Source organism: Procambarus clarkii, chromosome 17 (assembly GCF_040958095.1).
Source record: "Procambarus clarkii isolate CNS0578487 chromosome 17, FALCON_Pclarkii_2.0, whole genome shotgun sequence".
Lineage (NCBI taxonomy): Eukaryota > Metazoa > Arthropoda > Malacostraca > Decapoda > Cambaridae > Procambarus > Procambarus clarkii.
The window spans coordinates 38,504,433-38,532,308 of NC_091166.1; the positions used below are offsets into that span (position 1 = coordinate 38,504,433).

At 41.7% G+C, this 27,876-nt stretch overlaps 1 protein-coding gene across 1 annotated transcript in view; it reads left to right on the plus strand.

Annotated features, from left to right (window-relative positions):
* LanB1 (laminin subunit beta-1) overlaps positions 1-27,876 on the plus strand; it is a 142,791-nt gene that overhangs the window by 31,709 nt on the left and 83,206 nt on the right. The window contains exons 4-14 of the mRNA XM_069325850.1: positions 3,667-4,659; positions 14,307-14,428; positions 16,062-16,192; positions 16,776-16,944; positions 18,366-18,494; positions 19,742-19,894; positions 22,758-22,989; positions 23,817-24,005; positions 24,192-24,371; positions 25,175-25,225; positions 26,869-27,085. Of these exons, the coding sequence (XP_069181951.1) occupies positions 3,667-4,659; positions 14,307-14,428; positions 16,062-16,192; positions 16,776-16,944; positions 18,366-18,494; positions 19,742-19,894; positions 22,758-22,989; positions 23,817-24,005; positions 24,192-24,371; positions 25,175-25,225; positions 26,869-27,085 (2,566 nt within the window). The remainder of the gene's footprint in view (positions 1-3,666; positions 4,660-14,306; positions 14,429-16,061; positions 16,193-16,775; positions 16,945-18,365; positions 18,495-19,741; positions 19,895-22,757; positions 22,990-23,816; positions 24,006-24,191; positions 24,372-25,174; positions 25,226-26,868; positions 27,086-27,876) is intronic.

The window sequence follows — 27,876 nt, forward strand, 5'->3', positions numbered from 1 at the left end:
TATGCATCTTGTACACATCGTAGCTTGACTGTTGCACTCTGCTTCGAGACTAATTGTGTGTGATTTGTTTGCCTTAAATCGTCCTTGTGCATCATATTTACTTATGATAATTTAGTATGTGGAATGTCTCACCCTTCCTGCATCAATATATTCGCATGTGTGGTAAGGGTGAGGTTTGAGGGTTGTGGTACAATTGGTGTTATCGGTGAGGTGGGCCGAGGACGTCACCCTAGGCCCACAGGCGGCGTGAACTGTCACTAGCCATCACTTCTCCTACTTCGCTCCCCCACACCTGCGGAGGCCAAGGTGTGGGAGGCCATTGGTAATAATTGTGATTAAATATTCATACTAAAACTGCACTCGGTGGTAAGTGCAACTGGAGCCACCGTGCCTCACAATACCGGTTGCCCAGGTGCTGCGACATCATAATATACTCGATTCTATCATCGGTCACCATGTTTGAGAAGTGACTCAGGGGGCCGGGGTCCTGATTACGATAAGCTGGGATTTCAGGACGGAGCCGTGCGCGATGGAGAGGCCTGTGTCCACACCCACCCTGGTGTAATGGCGCGGTCTCGCGGTGGTAGTTGTGTGCACTCTCAACCATTAATCAAAACTAGCAGCAATTTTACATTAATACGTGTGACTAAATTTTATTATGTTGTTGAAATGTAGTAATAAGTTAGTATGTAAGGAATTTGTGTATTGAGTGGTTACGTTGCCTTAGTGCTAACATTCTGCAAGGAGTGGAGAGCTCCCAGCTGTTGATGATGACTTTGGTATGTGTGTGTGTGTGTGTGTGTGTAGGTGTGGTGAGGGTATTATATAGTGTATGTAAAGGAGTGTGGGGTGCCTGTATCACGCACTCCCTACGCCCTCACTCCTCACGCCCATGCCCTCCTTACACCCATGCCCCTCACTCCCACACCCCTAAAACATGCCCTTCACACCCACACCCTCTCACACATACTTCTGGCTCTCATATCTTACACCCACCCTCCTTATACCCCACTCCCCACGCTCCTTATACCTCACTTCCCTCACTCCTCACTCTGTAGCGTCTTCTATGTTGTTGTTTAAGATACAGCTACTGGGAACAAAAAGTTTAAAGTAGCACGGGCTATGGTGAGCCCGTAGTGGACTTACCTGGCACAGGAGCGGGGTAAGTTTCTAGTTTCTTTATTATTAAGTTTCGTCTTGCAGTGCAGACTATTAAAGTTGTACTGTGCTTATCTTCCATTACTCGTATGTTAACCACGGCATTCTCAACGTTTTAAATCTGCCAGTTTCACTGTGTAGGGCCTTCCGGTTTAATTGTGTAAGGCCTGTTTCTGTTTCTCTTTATAGAGGCTAACTTTCACTATATAGATCCTGTCTGTTTCACTATATAGATCCTGCCTGTTTCACTATATAGATCCTGTCAATTTCACTATATAGAACCTGTCAATTTCACTATATAGAACCTGTCAATTTCACTATATAAAACCTGTCTGTTTCACTATATAGATCCTGCCGGTTACTTCATATAGAATCTGCCATTTCGACGATATAGTTTACCATGTAGAACCGACTTAATTTATTGTTTAACCTTCCATGTACATCCGTAAATGCTAAATATTGTCGGCGAATTTGTAATTATTATATTCGGTGATACTTATTCCCGTATTATGACAAATTGTAGCGGAGAATTTGTGGTATATTCAATTATTATACATTATATAACTGTTGATGTAGTAGTAGTAGTAAGAGATTGTATGGTACTGAGCTAAGGCTGACTCCTCCTACCTGCTTATGTACTCCATTGTTCGCCTATCTTATTTTTTTCTGTTTTCATCTCCTGTAGAAGGAAATTATTACCTACTGCATCGGTTAGTTATGTGTGGTTGCTTCTCCAGGGAAAGGGGAGGAGGGGGTGAGACCCCGCCTTGTGGTGAGGGTAGAGGACCACTCGACTGTGTTCCTTATCCAGTTCCTCCGGCTGGTGGTGGTGTAGTAGTCCTGGCACTATACTCCTACCTGGTACCAGGTAACCAGGCTGGTGGTGAAGTAGTCCTGGCACTATACCCCTACCTGGTACCCGGTAACCAGGCTGGTGGTGAAGTAGTCCTGGCACTATACCCCTACCTGGTACCCGGTAACCAGGCTGGTGGTGTAGTAGTCCTGGCATTATACCCCCTACCTGGTACCCGGTAACCAGGCTGGTGGTGTTGTAGTCCTGACACTATACCCCCTACCTGGTACCCGGTAACCAGGCTGGTGGTGTTGTAGTCCTGGCACTACACCCCTACCTGGTACCCGGTAACCAGGCTGGTGGCGAGTGGTTGTGCGGCATTCTTTTAATGCTTAGTGTCTTCCAAACACGATGTAAACATTCAATATTTGGGAACATGCTCTACTGGCTGACAGCTTAATGAAACCCGAAGCGGGCATTTTAACATATACAGTGAGACAATTTACCAATGTGGTGACTGTTCTTATGGAATTATTTAATGTTGAAGCTGATATATAAGCTACATATAGACAACCATTATAATTGGACTGTTCTTCTTTCCCTATCAGGCAGCGTCTATATATCTAAAGTTGTTTGGTCACAAGAAAGGTTTAAAAATATAATGTTTCTTGGGATGGTGTTTGTGTGTTTCCACTGCCATTAATTTTAATATAAAAATTGAAGGTTTAATGGAGTTGAATAATGTCTAGAAAAAGTGCTTATAGATGAGTGTTCATCTGTGATAATACACCGAGTAGTGTATAGTGCCAATAGTATACTTGAGTGTTCATCTTGGTTTCTCGCCAGTTAATGAGATGAATACTTTCCAGCAAGGCCCTTTCTTTTGATATGCTGTTCTTCCATAGAATAACTCCTAATATATTTTATCCGTGTAGATTGCACGTTCACCAGCATAAATGTTGCATAATTCCAATATCCTTTTTTTTTATCACTCTAGACAATTTTCTTCTGGATTGATGCGTAAAAAAACTTCTCATCTTAGACACATGGCAATGGGGAAAGTTTCATGTGATCACAATTTATTTTATGTTCTTCAGTATGATTCCAAGTGTGTTACGTACTGTCCTGTCTGGTTACCCAACAGCTGATAAAAGTTGGCAAACTTTAGTAAAATATTAATGTTGTAATCATATTTCTCATGTTCTTATAAGCCATTGGGTTGAACACCAAGGGTTCCAATATCATATTAGGCGAGTATTTCCAGGGGGTCCCGCGTTCGATTTCCAATGAGATATGCATGGTTTCGAACAAAGATAGCTTTAAGTGTAAAAGTCTTCCCGAGTGATAGATTGGAAAAATCCAATACGTTTCCAATCATCTAGCCAAATGAGGGAGATATATATACCTTGCGGTTGCTGCATTGTTGGTCTGCTTTGCCAGTCCTTGGGACCTAATCCACAAAATAAATTTCTTATTATATACTTAAAGCCGCTACTATGTGTTGCTTTATATAATCAGCCAATAGAACAATTTCGTCCAAAGATATTAAATATTTGCATCCTTTACCTTGGCACGCGCTAAACTTAAAGCATAAAGGAATAGTCCGTGGAAATGGGATGGAGTGCACAGTAGGCCAATCAGACCTCGGAATAGGTTAATGTAAATTTCACTCGAGAGTGGGCAGGTAGCACTTTAATTATTCTTATGGCCGCCAGGGGATGCGGAGGCCGAGTACGACCCTCAGCGGCAGGGCGGCGTCGTCTACGGTCGTTCCTACGTTCCGTCTACCATCAGACGGGGCAAGGGCCGAGGCCGCTCCCGTCCAACTTCTTCCTCCTCCTCCTCTTCTTCCTCCACCTCGGTGACGGGCTCGGGCGGGGTGACCCGGGAGACAGTGAGCCACACCCATGGCAGCCCTGGCGTCCACACCACCACCTACACTAGCCTGTACCCAGAGTCCGCCGTTACCGGCCACACCCACGACGCTGGCTCCTGGTCTACCTCTGACTCTTCTCCCTCTCATCGCTCCTCCTCTAGGCGTGTGTCCTCAACCTCGAGGTCGCATTCACGAAGCGAGGGTAGGAGGGTAGAAGGGGCAGAAGAGGAGGAGGAGGAGACGCCGTCCATTGTGGACGAGTCGTACTTCAACCAGCGTCATGGGCAGACCGAAGACGGCCAAGACTTCTTTCGCTGGAACGGGCAGGAATATACGGGCGTCGGCCGCTCCGGGTCGTCTGTCTCGCATCGCGTTAATACCACCAGGACCACCACTACCCACACACATCCAGGTCAATCCACCACCTACACATACACTTACCCCGGGGGCTCGAGCGTCACCACGTACAGGAACACCACCACATACACCTCCCATATCCCAGGATATTCCACGTCGGAGAGCCAGAGGGGCTCCATCAGCACTGGGTCCTCTAGAACATCCAGCACACGCTACGGGACCTCGTACAACCGTCACTACGACTCCCTTGGCGGCGCCTCCTCTAGTTCTACGTCGTCGTCCGTCAGTGGCGGCGACGTCAGCAGGGGAAGCGAGGTGGGTTTTGGCGAGAGTTACCACAGGAACACGGAGGAGGACCAGCTGACTCTGGAGTACGAAGAGGAGGACTACGACGAGCGGTTCGCCCGTGGTCCCGTCATCTCTGAAGCGGACCGGACGCACCCCTTCGTGGTACTAGGGCTGGGCTCCACCTCAGGTAGGACGCCGCTCACCTGGACGGGACGCTGTGGTTCATTAACCAGACTTGACATAATTCCTGTCTGGCTTAACCTAGAGCCTTCTTACGGTGTGGACTAATCTCTGCCAACCCCGGCACCAATCCTCCTCCAACACAACCACACATTCTGACGTCATAACTGAAGTCCTATTGAGAAATTCCCCCAGAGACTCCTGTGTTGTCATAATTTGCCTTCTCGCTGCCAACCCTCAAGGCCTATATAGAGCACTTAGTCAAAGAACATTAACATTGCCAAAAACATTAATACATCATGATAAATGCAACCTCAAAGGTGATGATGCCACATTTTGACATTGTAGACCCCTGCTAGTTGACTTAGATTTACGTAACACTTAAGTTACACCAATCAAGCTTCATGAACCCATCCCCCCCTCCCTCTAGCTTCCAAAGTGTTAAATACTAACATGTTAATTACAAGTGCAGTATTAAACGTTACACGTGTGCCGGCCCAGACGGTGGTGAAGGTGAAGACTGGTTAACCGTGGGTGTGCAGCTTGAGAATGTGGTGGTGATGGTGTTATTTCTAAACTGGTTATGGTGTTCAACCCTCTTATATTGGTAATGGTTTTAACTTACATTAGAAAGTGTCATTAACTCAAATTAAACATAGTAATCATAGGTATTGTTTTATTTTTAATAAATATTAATAGGTAATGCAACTATGTGGTGGCAATGTAGGAACCATTAACCTGTAGCGTAATGAAGTGTGTGAGCGTGGCGTAGCGGTGATAAGGTGTTTGTGGTGTAGTGTTATTAACCTGGGGGGGGTGGTTGTGGGGGGGGTGATCCCCGCCCTCCCCCTGCCTCCCACACACTAACAATCATTCGCACTATCTCAATTGTTGTTTATCCAGAGTACTGTAATGTCATATATTATTAGTTGTATAATGTATTCCTTTGTAGAAGTTTTTAATTTTGTCATTTTCTGGCGCATATTTTATTAATTCTTTATACAAGTTTTTCTGTTTGATGAAAGATTAGCAGGATAGAAAGTTAATGAATCACTAATAGTATGCAATAATATTTTCATGTCAGTTTACATTGTAAACTTTAAGTGTTTGTAAAAACTCTAAATTAAGGGGGATTTAATTATTTTTGTTGACCTCGATTGGGCATCCAGCCTCGTTTGATACCAGTGGTTGTAATTTTATGAAGCAAGCTCACAGCAGGTAACAGGCAAGTCAGTCATGGATTGCAGAGGGGCAGTAATTGGCTGTGCTTGTTTCAGGAATGGGTTGTAAATTAGTAATGGGATACAACTGAATTGGTAATACGATGAGATAACTCTGTGTGTGTGTGTGTGTGTATTCACCTAGTTGTGCTTGCGGGGGTTGAGCTCTGCTCTTTTGGCCCGCCTCTTAACTGTCAATCAACTGTTTCTATTACTACTACTGTTTTTTTCACATCTCGTGCGCGCACACACACACACACACACACACACACACACACACACACACACACACACACACACACACACACACACACACACACACACACACACACCAGGAAGCAGCCTGTAACAGCTGACTAACTCCCAGGTACCTATTTACTGCTTGGTATCAGGGGCATTCAGGGTGAAAGAAACTTTACCCATTTGTTTCTGGCTGGTGCGGGAATCAAACCCGCGCCACAGAATTAAGTCCTACGCGCTATCCACCAGGCTACCAGGCCCCCAGTGTGTGTGTGTGTGTGTGTGTGTGTGTGTGTGTGTGTGTGTATACACTGGGTGGGTGTGGTTATATAAGTGTGTTTTCATTTGCGTGCAGATTTTGAAATGAGCCGATACTTGCATAAAGAACTGTATAAATTCTAGTATTGTTTGTGTATGCTGGTCAGCGTGTTAAACCATGTGGGAGTCGTCCACACCACGCACACCGCACCATGACTGTCTACCAGCCAGGGCCAATCCAAATTATTCTTGTGTCGTGGGTGTCGTGTGGGAAGGAGAGTAGCAGGTATAGAAGAACGCTACAAATGATGGCTGTGATTACGGGCTATTCATGCCCGTGCCACCTCTTGGGTGGCTTAATCTTTATCTTTATCGATGGCTGTGAGTGTGAAAGGATGGGAGGGGGAGACAGGTGGCTTGGGAAGGAAGAATTACTGCGAATAGGTCGCTTACAATTTTCGCCTTCAGCCCCATGAGCTTGTATGCATATTAACATGTCGTAGTTTTAAGTGGGTAATTTTATATAAACTAGTTTTATAAGTGTGTGTGTGTGTGGGCGCGCACTTTGACACACTTACTACACTCGTTGTTGTTTTAGATTCAGCTACTCTGAACAAAAGGTTCCAAGCAGCACGGGCTATGGTGAGCTGGTCGTACTTCTTGGCACAGGAGGTGTACGATGTGTTATTACACTCCCAGGACTATCAAGCCGGAGAGGTGCCCGTCATGTATTTCCAAGGTTCCAAAATGTTCCACTGCAATATAACCAATTACAACAAACGCATAAATACAGCCTCATCATTAACGCACTATTTTTCAATGGTTTACAGTAAACCTCGTGGTCTACAGAAAATCCTCTTCCCACAAATGTTCTATAGCTGCCAAAATATTTTCAAGACCGGCAGTGAATGTTCAATAACTTCAGGTAATGTGCTAGCAATTAAAACGCGCGAGGTGTGTTGTATTTTCTCTCGCTGACAACTTGGGAGCATTATAATTTCAGATCTCCTTCGAAACGTCATTATCTTGAAAACTTGTATTGCACTAGGAACTTATATTGCACAAAAATCTTAGGACGGCACAAAGGAGAATGGCGGCAGTACGTACAGGATAGTAAAGACCAGCGTCCACATCAAAGTATGAATGTCTCGCTGTGTTGACAGGCATGTAGCAGCTGACCTCTATCGTGTACCACACGTACAAGCAACAGAGGCTGTTGCGTGGAGTGACCCGCAGGCCCACATATCTACTACAGACCGGTTGGTCGGGCACTTCTTCCTAAAAACTATCCAGATTTCCTTAAAGGCTTCCAGTTTTGTTTAGGCAATATTTCTTGTACTTGCTGGGAGGATATTGAACAAGCGTGTACCTTTATGTTCAAACCGTTCTCTGATTGTGCGTACGACACATCTACTCTTCACTGACTCTACTCTACATTTTCTAATGCTTCTTTTCGTCTAGCTGTAAATAAGTACCCAGGAGTTAAGCAGCTTTTGTAGAGTTGCATCCTGGCGAGGATCAGTAGTTCGACATTGGAGGGGGGACCTTGATACAAGCCTAAAATATATATATCGGTATACACAGGCTTTTCTGTCCCCGACATAACGAATTGTGAATAGCCTACGTACTCGCACAAATAAACTATGTCGGTACAGTATCTATGTTGCATCTATATAAATTAGAATGTTCGCCCGTCTGTTAGGGGATGGAGAACAGATGCTTGGGGCTAGCCACTCCCAGTTTTTCACAGTAAGTGTTGAGAGAGAGAGAGAGGGGGGGGGAGAAGGGGAGAGGGGGGGGGATGCAGGTAGGCAGGCGCGCGCGCGCACACACACACACACACACGCGCACACACACACACACACACACACACACACACACACACACACACACACACACACACACACACACACACACACACACACAGACCCGGGCACTGCTGGGTACCCCTTCTAGTGTTTAATATGTCTAATAGTCAAATTTAATTAAGTAAACAGTTATAAAGCTTGTCTCTCAATATTTACCTGAAATTCATGATTTTGAAATTGTGAACTTGCCGATGCACAAGATTCATCAGATCTAAGGAGGAGAGCGTGGCAAGAACAGCTCCGAGACGCCAAGAAAACAAAGGACACACACAGACAAGTGTGGGCGGACAAGTGTGGTCACCATACTTGTTGATGCGTCTTCCCACGCTCTACATTACACTCAGTTAAGTCCATCAGATACTTTGGCTCTTGATGCTCTTTGCTGGCTTGCCGGCTATTATTTTGTCCGAGCAAGTTTCCCGTCCCTGGGAGAAGAATTTATATCTTACATTGAATGGTGTGTGTGTAAAATAATGTGACGTTAGAGGTTCTAGTACTTAGATGGATAATGAATGCTGGGGAGATTAGAGGGGATGGGGTTGGGCGTGCAGCTGGTGGCGGGCGGGGGCGTGGGCAGCCAGTCGCCGCCCCCTCCTGGTCTGCCACCCGGGTCGCTCAACACACCGGAAGTTCAACACCACCATGCCACCAAGACTGGCACTAATGTTGCCATAATTACTTCTAGATCCAATATACAGACAAATTTATGTCCAAAATTAGTTACATTTCTAAATTATTATTTTGAAAGACAAATCTGTGTAAATTCCTGACGTCAGGACGGCTACCATTAATCTATTACTAAATATGCATCTTGCTGTTTGTTTCTAGACTTGCTCTACATCTCAATTAGCGAGTTAAAGCATCATTAAAACTACAGGTTGTGAGTATAGTATTAAGTGGAGTATGTTGATTAAGCCTTTCCACGTGACAAAAAGTTATATTGGGGATATAGTTTCAGACGATGCTTAGGCTGTACAAATTTCCAAATCGTCACGGCATGATTAGATTTATATTAGTTCTTCAAATTCCTTTTTATGATCCTAATATTGTGATATAAATTCTGCCAATATCTGTCTCGCGACTTTTTCAATATATATCACCTCTCAAATTCTAAGGTAAAAGTTACTCACTTTATGCCAAAAATGTAAGTTTGATTTAGATTGCTATACACCTGTTTAGTCCTGCCATTATTGTGATGCTTTGCCGGTCGGCCGAGCGGACAGCACACTGGACTTATGATCCTGTGGTCCCGGGTTCGATCCCAGGCGCCGGCGAGAAACAATGGGCAGAGTTTCTTTCACCCTGTGCCCCTGTTACCTAGCAGTAAAATAGGTACCTGGGTGTTAGTCAGCTGTCACGGGCTGCTTCCTGGGGGGTGGAGACCTGGTCGAGGACCGGGCTGCGGGGACACTAAAGCCCCCAAATCATCTCAAGATAACCTCAAGATTTGCAATTTACGAGACTGATGATGTTCTTGTTGCCAGGCGATCGGTGCTGAATTACTGCATCTTAGTAGTTCATTTACACTCAAGAATGATTTGGAGGATTTTAAATGTTATCATTTTGAATTAAGGTTAAAGGAGAATTTCCACTGTCAAGGAAAAAATCTTAATGCTATAACCTTTCACTACTACTACATATTTGTGTGATGCGTGTAGTACAGTACAGCATTGTCATAAACTACGTGAGAACAAACAAGCACATCATTCTCATAAAATGAAAACAAAAATTTTATATATATATATATATATATATATATATATATATATATATATATATATATATATATATATATATATATATATATATATATATATATATATATATAATATATATGTCGTACCTAATAGCCAGAACGCACTTTTCATCCTACTATTCAAGGCCCGATTTGCCTAATAAGCCAAGTTTTCCTGAATTAATATATTTTCTCTAATTTTTTTCTTATGAAATGATAAAGCTACCCATTTCATTATGTATGAGGTCAATTTTTTTTTATTGGAGTTAAAATTAACGTAGATATATGACCGAACCTAACCATCCCTACCTAACCTAACCTAACCTATCTTTATAGGTTAGGTTAGATTAGGTAGCCGAAAAAGTTAGGTTAGGTTAGGTTAGGTAGGTTAGGTAGCCGAAAAAACATTAATTCATGAAAACTTGGCTTATTAGGCAAATCTGGCCTTGCATAGTAGGCTGAGAAGTGCGTTCTGGCTACTAGGTACGACATATATATATATATTTATTATATAGTGTGTGTGTGTAATATATATGAGTGTCAGACCACGAAGGAAGGATTGAAATAGAAATTTCCTTAAGTACTTTCGTATTTAAGTATTTATCACGTCAGTAGTATATAAAGGAACAAAATTCACAGATTCTGATTTATTACACATAGGCATAGTGGGTCGCAATACAAAATGCAGCTCTTGCTTTAGGCCGCAGTAAAAAAAAATAGTTCGAAAAACGCTGTCCTAAACAGTCTACTGTTTAGTTAGTGTGTGAGAGTGAGGGAGGGAACAAATAATGTGTTTGCGAGACGTTTTAATTTATATTTACCTTGGTTGGCTTGAAGGAGTTTCAATGACATGACCCCACGACCTCAATGACCCCACGGTTCGGTCTCTGATCAGGCATCTTGGTTGATGGTGTGGTCAACCTGGCAATTAGACCCCGCAGCTCGCAGAGGTAGAAATTGATCCAGTTGATCACGTATCTTTTGAAGGTGTTCAAATTCTCTTAAACGCCGAACGAGGTCGGCTAGTTAGGCTCCTTCAAACAGTTATATTCTAGCAATATTTTGTGTGTAGGCATGGGGTGGGGGCTATTTGTTTATTTCACAGGTTAGACAAGATGCCAACAGAAAGTCAGCACAGGTGTACAATTACAGGTAAGTGCTTGAACCGGAACAATTTTTGAGCATATAAGAGTCGATATGCCATCACCACAAATGGTGCTCTACGGGAGACTAGTCAACATGCCCTAAACGCGTATTTGTCGTCTACACAGGTGTTTAGTTCGGAACGGTTATTTCTTCTTTTGCTTGGTGGCCACTCGTGTCATCGCTGAAGAAGGTCGGGTAACACAGTCAACCTCTGGTGAATACGAGTCTGGAAGCAATAGCAATATACTTACCCCCTGTAATTTGCTGAAGAATGACCTGGTAGATATGCGCCATGAGCATTGGTCTTGCCAGTAAATTAGGGAGTGTGGTGTAGGCGGCCGATGGCGTCATTTCTGGGCGGTAACTGGGTGTGAACTAAGAGATGGGTGCTTACGTTACACAGCGGTAGTGTCCCGCTGGGCTGGCGTCACAACGTGGCTTGTCAAGACAGCATCTGCAACGGACACCACTCCCTCAGAGGACCGTGATCGGGCTGCTTGCCAGCGTGGTGTGCCACCTGCATGGGATCACTTGCGTGGAGTGTCATTTATGTGGATTGCCACCTGCATGTTGTGCCACTTGCATGTTGTGCCACCTGCTTGTCAGTGACACGTGCAACATTGTGAATGATGTGTCAGTTGCATGATGGGTTACACAATGTGCCTTAATGCTGAAGAGCTTCAATAATTTGTTTTGTGTTTTATTTCCATTATAATTGCAAACTGTTTGTACGCATAAAATACTTATTCTGTATTTCAGAATACTGCACTCATAGGCTAATTTGATTATTATACCACCTGCATGTTGTGCCACCTGCATGTTGTGCCACCTGCTTGTCATTGACACGTGCAACATTGTGAATGATGTGTCAGATGCATGCTGGGTTACACAATGTGCCTTAATGCTGAAGAGCTTCAATAATTTGCTTTGTGTTTTATTTCCATTATATTTGCAAACTGTTTGTATGCATAAAATACTTATTCTGTATTTCAGAATATTGCACTCATAGGCTAATTTGATTATATTTTAGTTTTGTTTATTTTTATTTCAGGTAAATTTAAATATAAGCAAGGTTCAGTTTGTATTTTGTGTTAAGCTGTTCAAATTCCATGACATTAACTTGCATCCACAGGTAAATTATTGCATGGAGGCTTCACAGAATGTTTCATACTTCTCTCACACTGATTGTCTCTCATTCATAAATCTTCAGATTATCAGTACTGTCTGCTCACGTACGGTAAAACCACACGTTTCTGCAAGGATATATTTTAATTGTTCCCTAAAACATATTAATAATTTATATTGTCCTTGTCTTGTCCCTCCCTTCCCCCCCCCCCCATCTGTCATATACACCAGCCCTCTCTGCTCTTATAATTTGTATTTCTGTAAATTAATGATTAATTAGTACTGTACATAATATTGTGGCACTTTGCTTCCCCCTTACCTTCCTGTTTGTGGTACTTTACCTCTCCTCACCTTCCTGTTTGTGGTACTTTACCTCCCCTCATCTTCCTGTTTGTGGTACTTTACCTCTCCTCACCTTCCTGTTTGTGGTACTTTACCTCTCCTCACCTTCCTGTTTGTGGTACTTTACCTCCCCTCACCTTCCTGTTTGTGGTACTTTACCTCTCCTCACCTTCCTGTTTGTGGTACTTTACCTCCCCTCATCTTCCTGTTTGTGGTACTTTACCTCTCCTCACCTTCCTGTTTGTGGTACTTTACCTCTCCTCACCTTCCTGTTTGTGGTACTTTACCTCCCCTCACCTTCCTGTTTGTGGTACTTTACCTCTCCTCACCTTCCTGTTTGTGGTACTTTACCTCCCCTCACCTTCCTGTTTGTGGTACTTTACCTCCCCTCACCTTCCTGTTTGTGGTACTTTACCTCCCCTCGCCTTCCTGTTTGTGGTACTTTACCTCTCCTCACCTTCCTGTTTGTGGTACTTTACCTCCCCTCACCTTCCTGTTTGTGGTACTTTACCTCCCCTCACCTTCCTGTTTGTGGTACTTTACCTCCCCTCACCTTCCTGTTTGTGGTACTTTACCTCCCCTCACCTTCCTGTTTGTGGTACTTTACCTCTCCTCACCTTCCTGTTTGTGGTACTTTACCTCCCCTCATCTTCCTGTTTGTGGTACTATACCTCCCCTCACTTTCCTGTTTGTGGTACTTTACCTCTCCTCACCTTCCTGTTTGTGGTACTTTACCTCTCCTCACCTTCCTGTTTGTGGTACTTTACCTCACCTCATCTTCCTGTTTGTGGTACTTTACCTCCCCTCATCTTCTTGTTTGTGGTACTTTACCTCCCCTCACCTTCCTGTTTGTGGTACTTTACCTCACCTCATCTTCCTGTTTGTGGTACTTTACCTCCCCTCATCTTCTTGTTTGTGGTACTATACCTCCCCTCACTTTCCTGTTTGTGGTACTATACCTCCCCTCATCTTCCTATCAGTGCTTTTTTTTTAATTTAAATCTTCCTGACATTGTTTTTGTGTGTGACACTTTGCTGTACTTTTGCCTTTGGCACTGTTTTTTGTCACTTTTCCTCAGCTAAGTGTTAAGCACCCTTCTCACAATCCTCACCAACTGCTTGTACTGAATAGGCACCAGGCTAGAGTTCAGTGTTGACTACTTTAGGAGCGACAACTTGTGTAGAAAGGTTTGAAGTGCCTCACAAAATGCAGTGCTTTGGATCAAAGTACTTAACATTAACAATTATAATATGGTAATAACAGATGAAAGTTGTATAAGAAATAATAGGTGGTTTGAAAAGAAACACAACCCATGGATAATTCATGTTTATTAATAAATAACATTAATTTGTATTACTAATGAAGCTTTCAACATGGAATAATCTTGGTGTTAACCACATTTTTTTAAATTTGAGGGCTACTGAATCTAAATGTAAAACACTGAGTTACAGTAATACTGTGTGTGTACATTATCAGTGGGTTGCATCTCCTTTCGAACACACTGTAAATATTGTTTTAGCAGGAGCTTCAATAAAAAACTTTTGTTATAGGATATATAAAATATATTTGCAAATTGATATCAGGTCAGGAAGAGAAGACATAGTCCCAAAAGTATTTGCATTTCCTCTATTGCTAGTTTTTTCTCCACCATAAATGTGACTATGGGGTATTAACTCTATTTCTTTGTCTTTGTGTGTGTGTGTGTGTGTGTGTGTCACAGGTTATGGTCAGCGATCATCCCACCCTTGTGACCAGAGCTCCTGCTACCCAGCCACTGGCAACCTATTAATAGGTCGGGAGAAGAGCCTCTCTGCCACCTCCACCTGTGGCCTCTACAGGAGGGTCAGTATTCCACACGTTTGGGACAAGAGTCGGGAATGGGGGGTAGGGGTTAAGGCGATGAACTGGGGGGGGAGTAGTGCAAGGAACTGGGGGAGGGGGGGGGGTTGGGATTTGGGGGTGAGGGGGTTGAGGGTAGGAAACTTAGGGGATATGTTGTAACTAATATTCTCAGTATTACATTGTCAATTTTCCACTGATAATTATATATTGTCATTAGTATGCACCAGTCTCTTTCACAGAGGCCACCAGAATGGCAGGAACACAAAGATTAACTAAACACAGCTTGGCATACCACAAATCTATGGATTGAAACTAAGTACACAATATTTCTCTATACTGTACAGTATATACACACACCAGCCCACAACTTCACCTAGTCACAAACCGAGACTCACACCAGCAACAGCTGGTCACATACTAATTCCTAATTACCCTATCTCCAATCTCCAGAGACTTCCCTTAACTCTCAAATTACCAGCCAATGTTAGTCACTCGTATAGAGTACTCACACATGCTACTCACTAACCAACTCCCAACTTCACCAAGGATGTCTGCGGGGCACAGGGTTGGTGTGTGTGAGTGCAGCAACTAGCTTGGACATGTCACACCACATCTCGGCTACATTGGCTGAGTCCGCCATAGGCCCTGGCCCTCTGCATCGATGTCCTGTCCAGCACTGAGACCTGCTGGCATCAGTATTTTTTAACTTCTTAAACCACGTGGACAGGAACGGGTTTTGGAGGGCAGGACATGTGTTGACTGTGTCATGTGTCAACACATGACCTGCCCTCCCAAACCCGTTTCTGTCCAAGACCGTCCCAAAATGTCACTTCTAATCACCTCTCTGAAATGCCACCCAAGAAGCGGCCACACGGGCCATCCATGCCCGGTGACCCCCTTCATAATCTTTGACATCCGGTGTACAGGAGATCCCAACCACCTGTACGCCTTGGATTCATTTGGCACACTCATAAAACTACTCCACACGCTCAATAAGCTGCTTCCTCTGCATGTTGAGAGAGACTACTAACTAAATTTGACACAATCTGGGTACAACAAATCAAATCAAATCAAATATTTATTCAGGTAAAGTACATGCCTACAAGGTGAGATACAAAACATTGATGGATTTATAGATAAAGCTAGTACATAAAATGCCTAAAGCCACTATTACGCAAAGTGTTTCAGGTAGGAAAAACACTAAGATTAAAACTTAATACTAATTGAGATTAAAGTATAAATTGTGTTGAGAAAAACAAAAAAAAGGGAGGGGAACATGGCAGAAAAAATAGCAAGTATACAATTTGGTCAACAAATACATTGTTTAAAATAGTAGACATGGGTTGACATTTTAGGGGTGAGGTAGATTACATGAAGTTAATCAGGTAGAACTTAGTTTTTATCTTAAACTTTTTGGGAGAGGTACAGTCTTTGTACTGGTTGGGAGAGGTACAGTCTCAGATCAGGGGTGGGGAACTGGGGGATGAGGTGTGGGCGAAGCTGTTGGGTGAGAGTGGAGGATTGAGGGTTAGGTTGTAGGACTGAGGGTGAAGTGGTAGGGGGGGGGGTGGAAGACTGAAATTGAGCTGAAAGGTGCAGGAAAGAGTAAGACAGTGGTGCCTATTTTCCTCAGGAGCGGTACTGCATAGTGTCTCATCTGAAGGACCGCAAGAAGTGCTTCTGGTGTGACTCACGGCCGCAGTGGGATGGCAGCCCCCAGTATTCTCACAAGATCGATAATATCGTTTATAGATTTGACCCTCGGTGAGTACTCATCATTTCATTTTACACATTAAAAACCATGTTTGCAAAAAGAGAGCGTGCATGTGTGTGTGCTTAATCTACACATCACAGTAGTGTGTGTTATATTTTTTAAATTGGATGCACACACTACTGTACTTGAGTGCTCATTTACCACTGCATCTTTAACTTGCATGAAGTCACTTATAATATGTCTAAGATAAGTTAATTACTATACTTTACTGAAAAGTGTCTTGTAAGTGAATGAATTGTATAGAATATTTATTGCCAAATTATTCCCCACCCCTAATAAATGAGTTATGTGAATCTATATTTCAATATGTTACAGAAATAGTACATAATGTTATCATAATTTTATTGATTTAAACGTGGGGAAGGGCAATAGGGCCAACCCTGATCTGCCTATAACACTTCCCTAATACCCAACAGTCATCCTACAAAGTTTAGTGAGGCTAGCACCAAGCATCTAGACTCCAACCTTGTACAAATAAACAAACAAACAAATACCTGTACACAGACATTCTAATTTATAAATATATATTAACCAATTTTTTTTCTTATGTGTTGCCTTCTTTTTATTTTCTAGGACTAGAAGGCGTTCGTGGTGGCAGAGTGAAAATGGTTTGGAAGACAGTAGCATCCAACTGAACCTGGAGGCTGAGTTTCATTTTACTCATCTTATCATCACATTCAGAACCTTTAGACCTGCTGCTATGCTCTTTGAGAGATCTTTTGACTTTGGAAAGACATGGAAGGTATTTTCTCAATTTGTCATATTTATTCTAATCTTAGTTTTACTTTCATTATTTAATACCTATTAACCTATAGCTGTGTTCTTCAAGAATATAGTATTTTTCTCATTACCCAGTACAGTATTTAAAAATACTTTTAACACAGACCCAAGGAAAGGAAATAAAAACTAGTTATCATAAAAGAATAAAGGGAACAGGTGTACTGTACAGTACTAACCTTTGTAGCCTCTGTTTACCCAACAGTAATATCGGTACCTGGTTGTTAGATGATTTGGCGGGGTTGTATTCCGGGGAATATTAGGAATAAAGACTTGCCTGAAATGCTGTGTGTGCTAGTGGTTGTACAAGAATGTAAAAACTCTTGTATATACTGTATATAAATAAATAAAATAAATAAAAAAAAGTATGAACATCAGAGGTCCATGGCTCTTCAACCCTCTTCCATCAATTATAAGTTTTCACAAGACAACCAGGTTGAGCTTGGGGAGTGAACTGTTTCGGGTAAACTACTGTACATGTAAACTGAAACAAACACAGTAGAGAAGCACTAAAAATAGAGGCAGAGGCAGAAAGCCTGCCTTGCCACCTCATACTTCTGCTTTTACAAAAGCCACTGATGGGACAACAGAAAGTCTGTCCCCTTTAGCCCCATACAGGTGGTGATAGACCAGATCTAATTATTCCAGTTGCAAAGATTAGCAGATCCTCAAGCTATTAAGATGAGTTGTTCAGTGGATTACTGGTTGAGAGGAAACCTCGGATATGGCTTCATCCGTATCAGATGAAGCCTCTGATTTTTGAGAAGTCAAATACCAAGCACAAAAAGTTGGAAACCATAGATAAACTGGTCACCATGGAGCCAGCTTGGCCAACACAGAAAGCAGCAGCTGGACTCGAGGGAAGTGCACTGACTCCAGTCCAGGTGAGATACTTAACCTCGTATGCCTTGTGTTCTGGAAATGGTACCCAAATTAAATATTGTAGATATTACTTGAATGGATTTGTTATAAAGATAATCCAGATTTTTGAGGTCTTACAGTTTGTGGAAAGAAGGAAGACTGCCTCAGGAAATATATTAAAGAAAATCTGAAAGAAGGAAGAAAGGGCAACAGATTCTGTTTAAATAAGTATAAACAGTTTTTAACTGTTTATTTTTTAAATAAGTGTTTTTTCTCTCTATAAATACCAATTTATGGAGCGAAAAAGAAGTCTAATTTCCAGTAAGAGTTGGATTAAGAGTGCAGGTCAGTTTTTAGCACTGTTAGTGTAGCCCAAGATATGAACCACGATTGGGGAAGGAAGATCCATCATTATTCAAGCATAGCAATTCCATACAAATCCTAAGGCAACTTGTTTACTGCCTTTAATATACTGTATTTATACCTTCTGCTATAAGTAATTAACAATACAATTTTTGTTCACAGGTGTACAGATACTTTGCCTACGACTGTGCTGAAGCTTTTCCAGGAATCCATCAGGGTCCTCCAACCTCTATTAATGATGTAGTTTGTGAATCTCGCTATTCAGCTGTTGAACCATCCACAGAGGGTGAAGTAAGTTAAAAAATTACAGTATCTTAATATATACACTGTACTGTACATACTGTATATAGATTTGTGAGGAGCCTTAGAGAAGAGAATAAATGACATTTGAGTTTGTCATTTTGAACCCCTCGTATAGGCATGCATATTGTCTTTATGACCTCCTGCTCACAGTCTGATATGAATCACAGCCCAGTTGACCAGGTATACTTTTGCTGTTCCTTCTTGAATTAAGATATTCTGGCAACCCCAACCAGCTTTTGTCTGTCCTGTACCCAAACAACTCCCTCCTCCATCCTTGAACAGACAGACACAGACAGATGCAGACAGATATTCTCTTATAGACAGGAGCCCATTGAAAAGTTTTGGGTCTATAACATTGGTAGAATTTGTCTTTTAATGTACCTATTGCACCTCCACTTTTTAATTTATTCACCTAGCACTTCCCTCCAGGCCTTCTGGTTTTGTAAGGAATAATTTCTTCATGCAGATTTTGAACCAGTCTCTGGATATTTTTTAAATGTAAATTATTTTAAAATTTAGCATTTCTACATTTGACTACATTTCCTTTAATGAAACATTCCTTTTGTACATAAATTAGCACTAAAGTTACTTTATTCTGGATCTGTGTGTGTGTGTGTGTAATTACCTAAGTATAGTTGTAGGATGAGAACTCTGCTCATGGTGTCCTGTCTTCCCAATACTCATTATTACGGCTGAAACTACTGATGGTTTTAGTATCCACTGCTTTCTCATTTAACTTGTTCCAAGTGTATTGTAATTCAATGTCAATGCCTGCCTGTTCATATAGGATTCTTTTTGTGCAATTCTACTAATTAAATTTAGGCAGGCCTGTGTTATTCCCATATAAGAAGTAATTACAACTATTAAAATGTTTTCACATGCAGTCATTTACATTATTTGTGTATTTTTAAGCAAGTAGATTTTGTAAGCTTGACTGACCATAATATGCACATCTTTTATTATTTTTAGGAGTAATATTGAATTTTGCATAATAATACAGTAATTTGGTGAAATAGTTCATTTAAAATTTTGGAAAATAGTATTGATGTTAAATCAATTCATTCTTCACATTTTGAGTGTTTTTATAGTTTAATATTGATTGTTTTGTTGTACTACTTGAGTAAGCTCCACAAGATGGCAGTCTTTTTTTTCAGTAAGGGTGATGTTTAATTAGTTACAGGTATGATGCCAATATACTAATTTCCATAGTTACAAATCTACATATTATATTTTAGGTAATATTCAGAGTTCTACCGCCAAACATTGAAATAGACAACCCATACAGTGATGAGGTTCAAAACCTGCTAAAAATTACAAATCTTCGTGTCAACTTCACCAAACTTCACACTCTTGGTGATCAGCTTTTAGACAATAGGCGTGAAATTAAGGTAATTTTTGTACACTTTTTATGTATTATACTGTGCTTAATGATGGTAAAATATTTATATATTAAACAGCCACATAATGTACTTAAAGCATTTTCATATGCAAACTTTCATACATTACAAAATTTATTTTCTGTAGGTGAGCCCCTACGGCTTCCTGAAGCATATCTGGCTAATGTATGTTATATTAGACCGGGGCATTAGCTATGGAGTTCAGACCTACCAGGGACCAGTGCCAGAACCTGGCCCCTTCAGAGAGGTTGCAGGGAGCAATTGCCCTGGAAAATTCCCCCTGTGGTTTGGCGTTTTCCTTATCAGCCATCGACTGGGGTTAGGCACCCAGAGAGGTAGGCATAACAAAGCAAACCCCACATGGTAAGAAACTAACAACAAAAACTGAACAGAGAGGTAGAACTCCCCACAATCCAAAAGAAACAAGCAAACATGCAAATGTAACACACTACAGTACTGCTGCGCTGCTCGTCCGCGCAGCCCTCCCCATCCCGAGAGGGGGAGGGGGGGTCCCCTGGACCTCACCGCGCCGGCTGCATAGCACTCCAGTTCGTAAGCTAATGTCAACCGGGACAGACTTTTCTCTGGCCTCGGTTTCCTAAGTGGTGTTTTCCTTTGTGGCGCTCTTTGTTGTGTTTTTGTGTTGTGCGGTGGCCAGGTGTTCCTCATCAGTACCGGGGCTGCATGTGCTTAGGGGCTTCCTTCCCTAAGTGCCCTGTGAGTACATGTACTACCCTGAGATAATGAGATAACCCTGCATGACAGGGTTATCTTCCCTGGGGGCGTTCGGGAACCATTCCCATAGAGGTTCTTGCTGCTCAGCATTTGCCTCGCCCTTGGGGCCAGCTGTGGCTTGGGGCCCTTGTTTGGCCTTGGGTAGGGACTGGTATTGTGCTGGTTCTGGCATCACAGTATTGCGCGACCTGCTGCCTACGCGGTGACCGGTTCCTGTTGCCTACGTGGTGACCGGTTCCTGTTGCCTCTGGGGACAGTGTACTTTTGCTGTTTTTTTCTTTTGTTTTTATTTTCATTTGCCTGGTGGGGGGGGTCTGCCTAGTGTGGCTATAGTTCCACTGGTAATGTTTGGTGGCCCTCTGCTAGGCCCCTGTGATTGTACACGTCGCATGGGTGTTCAGTGTTGCATCTAAACCTTGTTAGCTTTGGGTGTTTAACCGGTTAGTAACTCCTTGCCCGGGCTTCCCGTAGCAGTCAGCCTACGGGCCCTGGAAAACCCTGTCGGGGCTCGGTGGACCATTGAATGTGTCTTCCGGGTTCCATCCTGTCTTGTGCGGGCCTTGTCTCAGGGTGACAGTCGCCACTTTTACCTCCGTCATGCTACCTGTTGGGTCACTGACACCTTGACCCAGAGTCTTGCAAGTTGTGTTCTCTGCTTGTTCTCCAGTACTCTCCTGATGTCCTTACTGTTCAAAGTAAGTTCCAGCTTACGTTCGGTGTGGACATCACGTCCGTCCCGTTCCGTACACTTGTGCTTTTTCACCTCCGGCCTGTTCATGCACCACCAGAGCTGTCCTGGTCCTTGGTGAGGGTTCTCTCTTATCTTTCCTCTCCTCGGTTTGTGGTTTCCCCTTCGGTTCATGATTGTTTTTCAATGGTCCTATATTTGTTGGTGTTGGCTTCTGGGGGTCGGGTCAGAGAGCTTTCGGCTCTCCTCCGGCATAAGGGTTTTACTCTTTTCGTTCTGGTGGTAGGTTTGTACATTTTCAGCCTTCTTCGTCTTTTCTGGCAAAGGCTGAGACGGCTGCTTTCCGGAGGGGTCCTTGGGTTATTGATGCATGGTAGGTTCGGCTGGGGGTGCGTCATGTGTTGTGTCCGGTTGCGGCTCTTCGTCGTTACCTGTGGGCCATGGCTGGGGATGTGCTTTGGGTTGATCCAGTTTCCCCTCGTTCCCTGTTCCAGGGCTTGGAGTCTCCCAGGTCTATCGCAGGATTAAGTCTAGCCAGTCTGCGGTCTATCCTCGTGCCCGTGCCGTTCGGACGTTTGCAGCTTTCGCTGCCGTGTTTGGTAATGTGTCTTGGGCTCATTTCAGGCGCAGGGATTTGTAGGTCGTACAGGTTCCTGGCCATCGGTTATTTTGTGATCATGTCTGCTTCTGGGCGTTTTGGTGTTGCTTTGGGTCGCAGGTTGCAGCCTGTTGTCTCGACTTCACGTTGTGGAGTGTGTGGCGGCCGCCTCCCGGGTCAGCTCTTTCTTTTCCTTCTTTTTGGGTATGAAGCTCCAGGAAGCCGTAGGGGCTCTCCATAGAAAACCAGCATTGAATTTAATGAAACGTCATTTTCTGGATGAGCCCCGGAGGCTCTCTGGCAACCCTCCCTCCCCCACCGTTTTTTTTTTTTTTAAGCTTAGCTTCCGAACTGGAGCACTATGCAGCCGGTGCGGTGAGGTCCAGAGCCCCCCTGCTCCCCCTCTCGGGGAGGGGAGGGCTGCATGGACGAGCAACGCGTCAGTAGTGTGTTAAATTTGCTTGTTTGCTTGTTTCCTTGGGATTGTAGGGAGTTATATCTCTGTTCGGTTTTTGTTGTTAGTTTCTTACCATGTGGTGTTTGATTTGTTATGCCTACCTTTCTGGGTGCCTATCCCAGGTCGATGGCAAATAAGGAAAACTTCCCCCCCCCCCCCAACCATGGGGGTTTTCCAGGGCCATTGATCCCTGCAACCTCTCTGAAGGGGCCAGGTTTTGGCGCTGGTCCCTGGTAGATCTGAACTCCATAGCTAATATCCTGGTCTAATATAACATACATTAGCCCGATAAGCTCCAGGGAGTTTCCGGGGCTCACCCAGAAAATGGCGTTTCATTACATTCAACGCTGGTTTTTTTATATATTTATATTTTCAGGAAAAATATTATTATGCTATCTATGATATGGTGGTGAGAGGATCATGTTCATGCTATGGGCATGCATCACGCTGTTTACCACTGCCAGGTGTAGAAGATCGAGCAGATATGGTACATGGGCGCTGTGAATGCACGCATAATACTAAAGGTCTTAACTGTGAAAATTGTGAAGACTTTTTTAATGATTTACCTTGGAGACCTGCTGTTGGAAAGGAATCCAATGCTTGTAAAAGTATGTAAAAATTATTGTCTATTTCTGAAATAGTGTAATAGCTTCTTATCTAGGTCATACTGCCACAAAATCTCAAGTTGTTTTAATTCAATCTTTCAGGGATTCTGTAATGCTTGGTTGAGTAGAGCACTGGGTGCTGCCTGATGTAGAGAAATACCAAATTGACTATAGACTTTATTAGATATTGTATTTTGAATGTAAAAACCCTGATCAAATCTAAGATTCACAAGATTAAGTCTTGTGCAGAACAACGGGTGGTTTCAGAGTAGTGAAAATAGGGTGAGGTCGAGGAGATGGTGGGGGTGAGGAAGTGAAGGTACGGTGGGGATTTTAGTTGCTACTCTATTCATTTCTGAAGTATTAATTTAGCAGTGGGGATTACAGTGGTAATTACTCCTTGATTCTGCTTTAAAATTGGCAAATAGATGTAAAACTGCACATACTGTATATACATAAATAAATTACCATTATCCCATTTCCTTCATCTGACGGGAAGACATCAGCCCGTAGAAAAAAGTAATATAATGAAAGTAGGTTATAGCTTTTAAATAACAAAAACATTAAAATGTCACTTGACCTTTCATTATGGCATTCATAAATTCAGTGTATTGCATCACAGAAACGAGCATCAATACACTCCAGTAGTCATCCATAGCAACTCACTGCCTCATAAGACCAGGTGTAGACTTTAAAATATTAAAATGTCAGTTTTCCATGAAATTATTGAATCTAGTGACTGGTTAAAAAACTTTTTATAAGTATAAATACATTGACTAATCCTAGGTAATATATAATTTGTAAATATTTTTTTGTTTTTCTCTTCACAGAATGTAACTGCAACAATCATGCATCATTGTGTCATTTTGATCCACAAGTTTATGAGGATACAGGTCGAATCTCTGGGGGTGTGTGTGATGATTGTTCGCACAACACTCAAGGTCGTAACTGTGAAGAGTGCATACCATTCTATTATCAGGACCCTAACAGAGACATACGGGAACCTGAGATATGCCAGCGTAGGTTCTTTTCGCCCTATATCAATGATAATAGTTAACATTAAAAGATATTAAATATAACTTAAATATAACTAGTGTTATGTTTATTATGATAGCATAATTTAAATTTTTCAATATTTAATGAAAGTGAAAAATAACTTTGCATAACTTGTGCTCAATAATAATAGATATATCTTTACCCTCCAGCCTGCAACTGTGATACCCGTGGTTCAATTGACAATGCCATATGTGATTCTCGCACTGATATTTCTGGTGGCCTACTTGCTGGCAGGTGCCACTGTAAAGTATATGTTGATGGCCTGAAGTGTGACCGCTGTAAGGCTGGCTACTGGAACTTCTCGGCTGAAAACCCAGAGGGATGTCAGGGTAAGCTAAATTCTAAGTTGCTTTATAATGTTAATAACAGTATAATCAAACATAAAGAACAAAAATAATGTAATTAAAGCCACATTTGTTTCACCTAGTCATGTCTAAAAGTAAACAGAATAAATTATGCCATTACTCACAGGTGGCATTTCAACTGATTGTATCCTTTGCAAAGGTACAAATGCAAAGAAAGTATAGTCCAAGGGAGTAGGTATCAAGGAACTGTGTAGTGAACTCAAGAGGTGAATATCCATTTCTTTAAAATACATTAACTAAATCTGAGAAGAAAACCGATAACCCTGGCAGTTAAATAAGAAAAAAACATTGGCATATACTCACACAAAAAGCATCCCCTAATTGCATAAGCCCACTGCAAAATGAAACACAAGTTTCAAGAAACACTGGCCCTGTCAGGTTATATCAATATAACCTGACAGGGCCAGTGTGAATGGATCCCTACTGTGCCAGTGCAGTTTGTCAACCTTTTGTTTTGACTTTGGGATCAACTGAGTGGCAGGCAGTGTTCAGAATAAGAACTTCTGTTCTTATGCAGTGTTCAAAATTATATGTGTAATTGCTGTATTGTTTTAGTACTAGCTTCCTGTTTGTTTGTGCCTCATCTTGGTGTGTGTGTTTGTGTTTGTATGTATTTATGTATGGATGGGTGTATGGATGGATGGAATGTATGTATGTATGTATGTATGTATGTATGTATGTATGTATGTATGTATGTATGTATGTATGTATGTATGTATGTATGTATGTATGTATGTATATGCTAAGTAGAAATTTTAATATTCCAGCAGTCACAGAAGATTATTATTCTCAACCAAAATCAGAATGGCCTCAGAAATGTAAGGATGTCAGTTTATAGAGATGAGCTTTTAGTATTATCAAGCACAACTTAACAGTTAACATTTAATTATTATGGTTAATTTTCTTTTTTGAGTGCCATAATATTTACCCCTTTGGCTGTGTTTGGCATGTACAGTAGTTCTTGAGATGTAGTTTTCTATCAAAAATTATTATTTAACCCTTGTTTATTATGAACCCTATACCCTCTTGTGGAAAATGGAGAAATAAGTCACATAAGTTCAGGAACTGGGCCTCATTGTTGTATAAGCCAAGTTCAGTAATTATATTTGTGTTGAACTAGTTAGATTTAACTTACCTTAAATTTGTGATAGTTACAAGGGTAGTGATCAAATTTCATTATTGTAGCTTAAATTACCATACATGGTCAAGAGAAACAAGAGAGTTGCCGGCAGTATAAACTTTGTGTGTGGGTGTATTTTGTTATTTACAATGGGCAGACTTTGGATATTTAGCTAGGATTTTGGTAATGTTATCCCAGATCAAATTCATGGATTTGGACATTAGTGTTAGGGCTCTCTCTTTTTCTTAGGTTTTTCACATTACATAGTGACATCGGGTACTTGAATAATTTTGCTGACTAAGTTTGTTTGGTCAGTTCTACATCAACAGGTGGATATTAGCTCCCAGGTGTCTTTATAGCAGAGTCTATGCCTATCGGTATATATTCCAGTTTGAGACTGAAGAGTGTCATAAACATTTTCTTTAGTACTTATCCATTCATACTTGTGTATTTAAACAAGATTCTGTAATTTGCTAGCATAGCATAGGCTCCTCACATATCTTTGATGTAATCTTCTGGTGACAGTTTAGTATCCTGAACCACCACTAGGTCTTTCTTGCCAGAGCCCTTTAGTATCTTTTCACGTAATTTATAGGTTGGACGAGTCCTGTTTTCCCTCTTTTTCTGTATTCCATTATGTAGCATTTATTTACATTGAATTCAATCTGCCATGATTTGCTCCATTTATTTTGTCAAGGTCATTTTGAAGAGCTTGTTTATGCATATTTGGCTATATTTTCCAATAAGAAACAAAAATTATGCTTTTTTAACAGAGTGTATAACATGTACTGAAACCTAGCTTGTGTTATATAATAGTATAGTGTAAGTACTTAATGAAGTTTGCTGTTATACTCTTTTCCCCAGTGACTGTGGGTAAGGATATGAGTTTGTTTGAATACTTTCCTTCAGTGAAGATTGTTAATACAGTATTAAATATTAGTTGTGTTTGTGGTTTTAATGGACGAAATAATGCTCATGATGAATTGCATTACTGTGTGGATTGTATAGTAAAATAAAATTATTTGTTTAAAACTAATAAGCAATGTAATGCCCTATTCATGTACTGTACATAGAATACTTTTCAAGTTCTTATTGGATTGTCTTTGTAAGATTTTTCATAATTTGTCCAGAAATGGTCACTTGCCAAATGGTCAATTTGGGCACCAAATTAATAGTTAATTTCTTGTTTAGGATGTTATCAAATATTTTAGATTTATCTAATTGTTAATTTAAATTATAAGTTTAATGTACAAAGCTGTACAAACAACAATTTTAATTTTGTAAATGCAGACATAGTTTGTTGACAAGTTTAAGTAAAATGTTCGCAATTCTTTGCTTCAGCCTGCTCATGTGATATCCTGGGAACTATTAATAATTTGGGCTGCAATGTCCTGACGGGCGAATGTTCCTGTAAGCGTTTTGTTACTGGTCGAGACTGTAACCAATGCTTGCCTCAACATTATGGCCTCTCAGAGCACCCAGATGGCTGCCAGCCATGTAGTTGTGATAGAGGTGGTGCACTCGACAATAACTGTGATGTTATCAGTGGTCAATGCAAGTAAGTAATGTCTGTTGTGTTAAATATGCGTTCCATTTTGTCCTTGAGGTTGTCTGTATATTTATACTTTCCCCTATTGGGATCCGTTGTGATTTTCGGTGCCGAAAAGTGAAGATTAACTAAAATATTGTATGTTTTCATCATCATTTACCTGGGATCACATGGTGAGCAATGTCCCTATCGATACCTGTTGATTCTTAGGAGCAACATCCCTGCAGCCCAGTCTCTGACCAAGCATCCTGTTTGGTGGTCTGGTCAACCAGGCTATTTGATGAGGTTGCTCACAGCCTAACATATGAGTCAAAGCCTTGTTAAGTATCCTTTGAAGGTGTTTATAAAGATCTCATTTGAACACTGCAAGAGGTTGGCCAGTTATGGCCCAGTATGTGTATGGGAAGATTTTTGAAAAGTCTTGGGTCTTTGATGTTGGTAGAGTTCTCTCTCAGCATGTCTATTGCACCACTTTTTTTTTTTTTTTTTTTTTTTTTTTTTTGCCACATCCTACCCTAGGTACAAGTGTTGTAAACTTGCCTGATCAGACCATGATTCTTCTGATTCAGATCTTGTTGTTGAGGAATAGTCAAGATTATAATACTGCTCTCTAGGTGCAGATCTGACAGGCCTCTCACCAAAGAGGGAGTGAAGTGAAAATAAATGCCATGACTGAATTGATACTAGGGGTGTATGTGCCCTGCACATACAGAAAACTCTTGGCAATAAAGTCGATGATTAGAAAGTAAGTCTAAAAATGTGTATGTTGCACATCAGCAAGTACATAACTATGGGTTGAG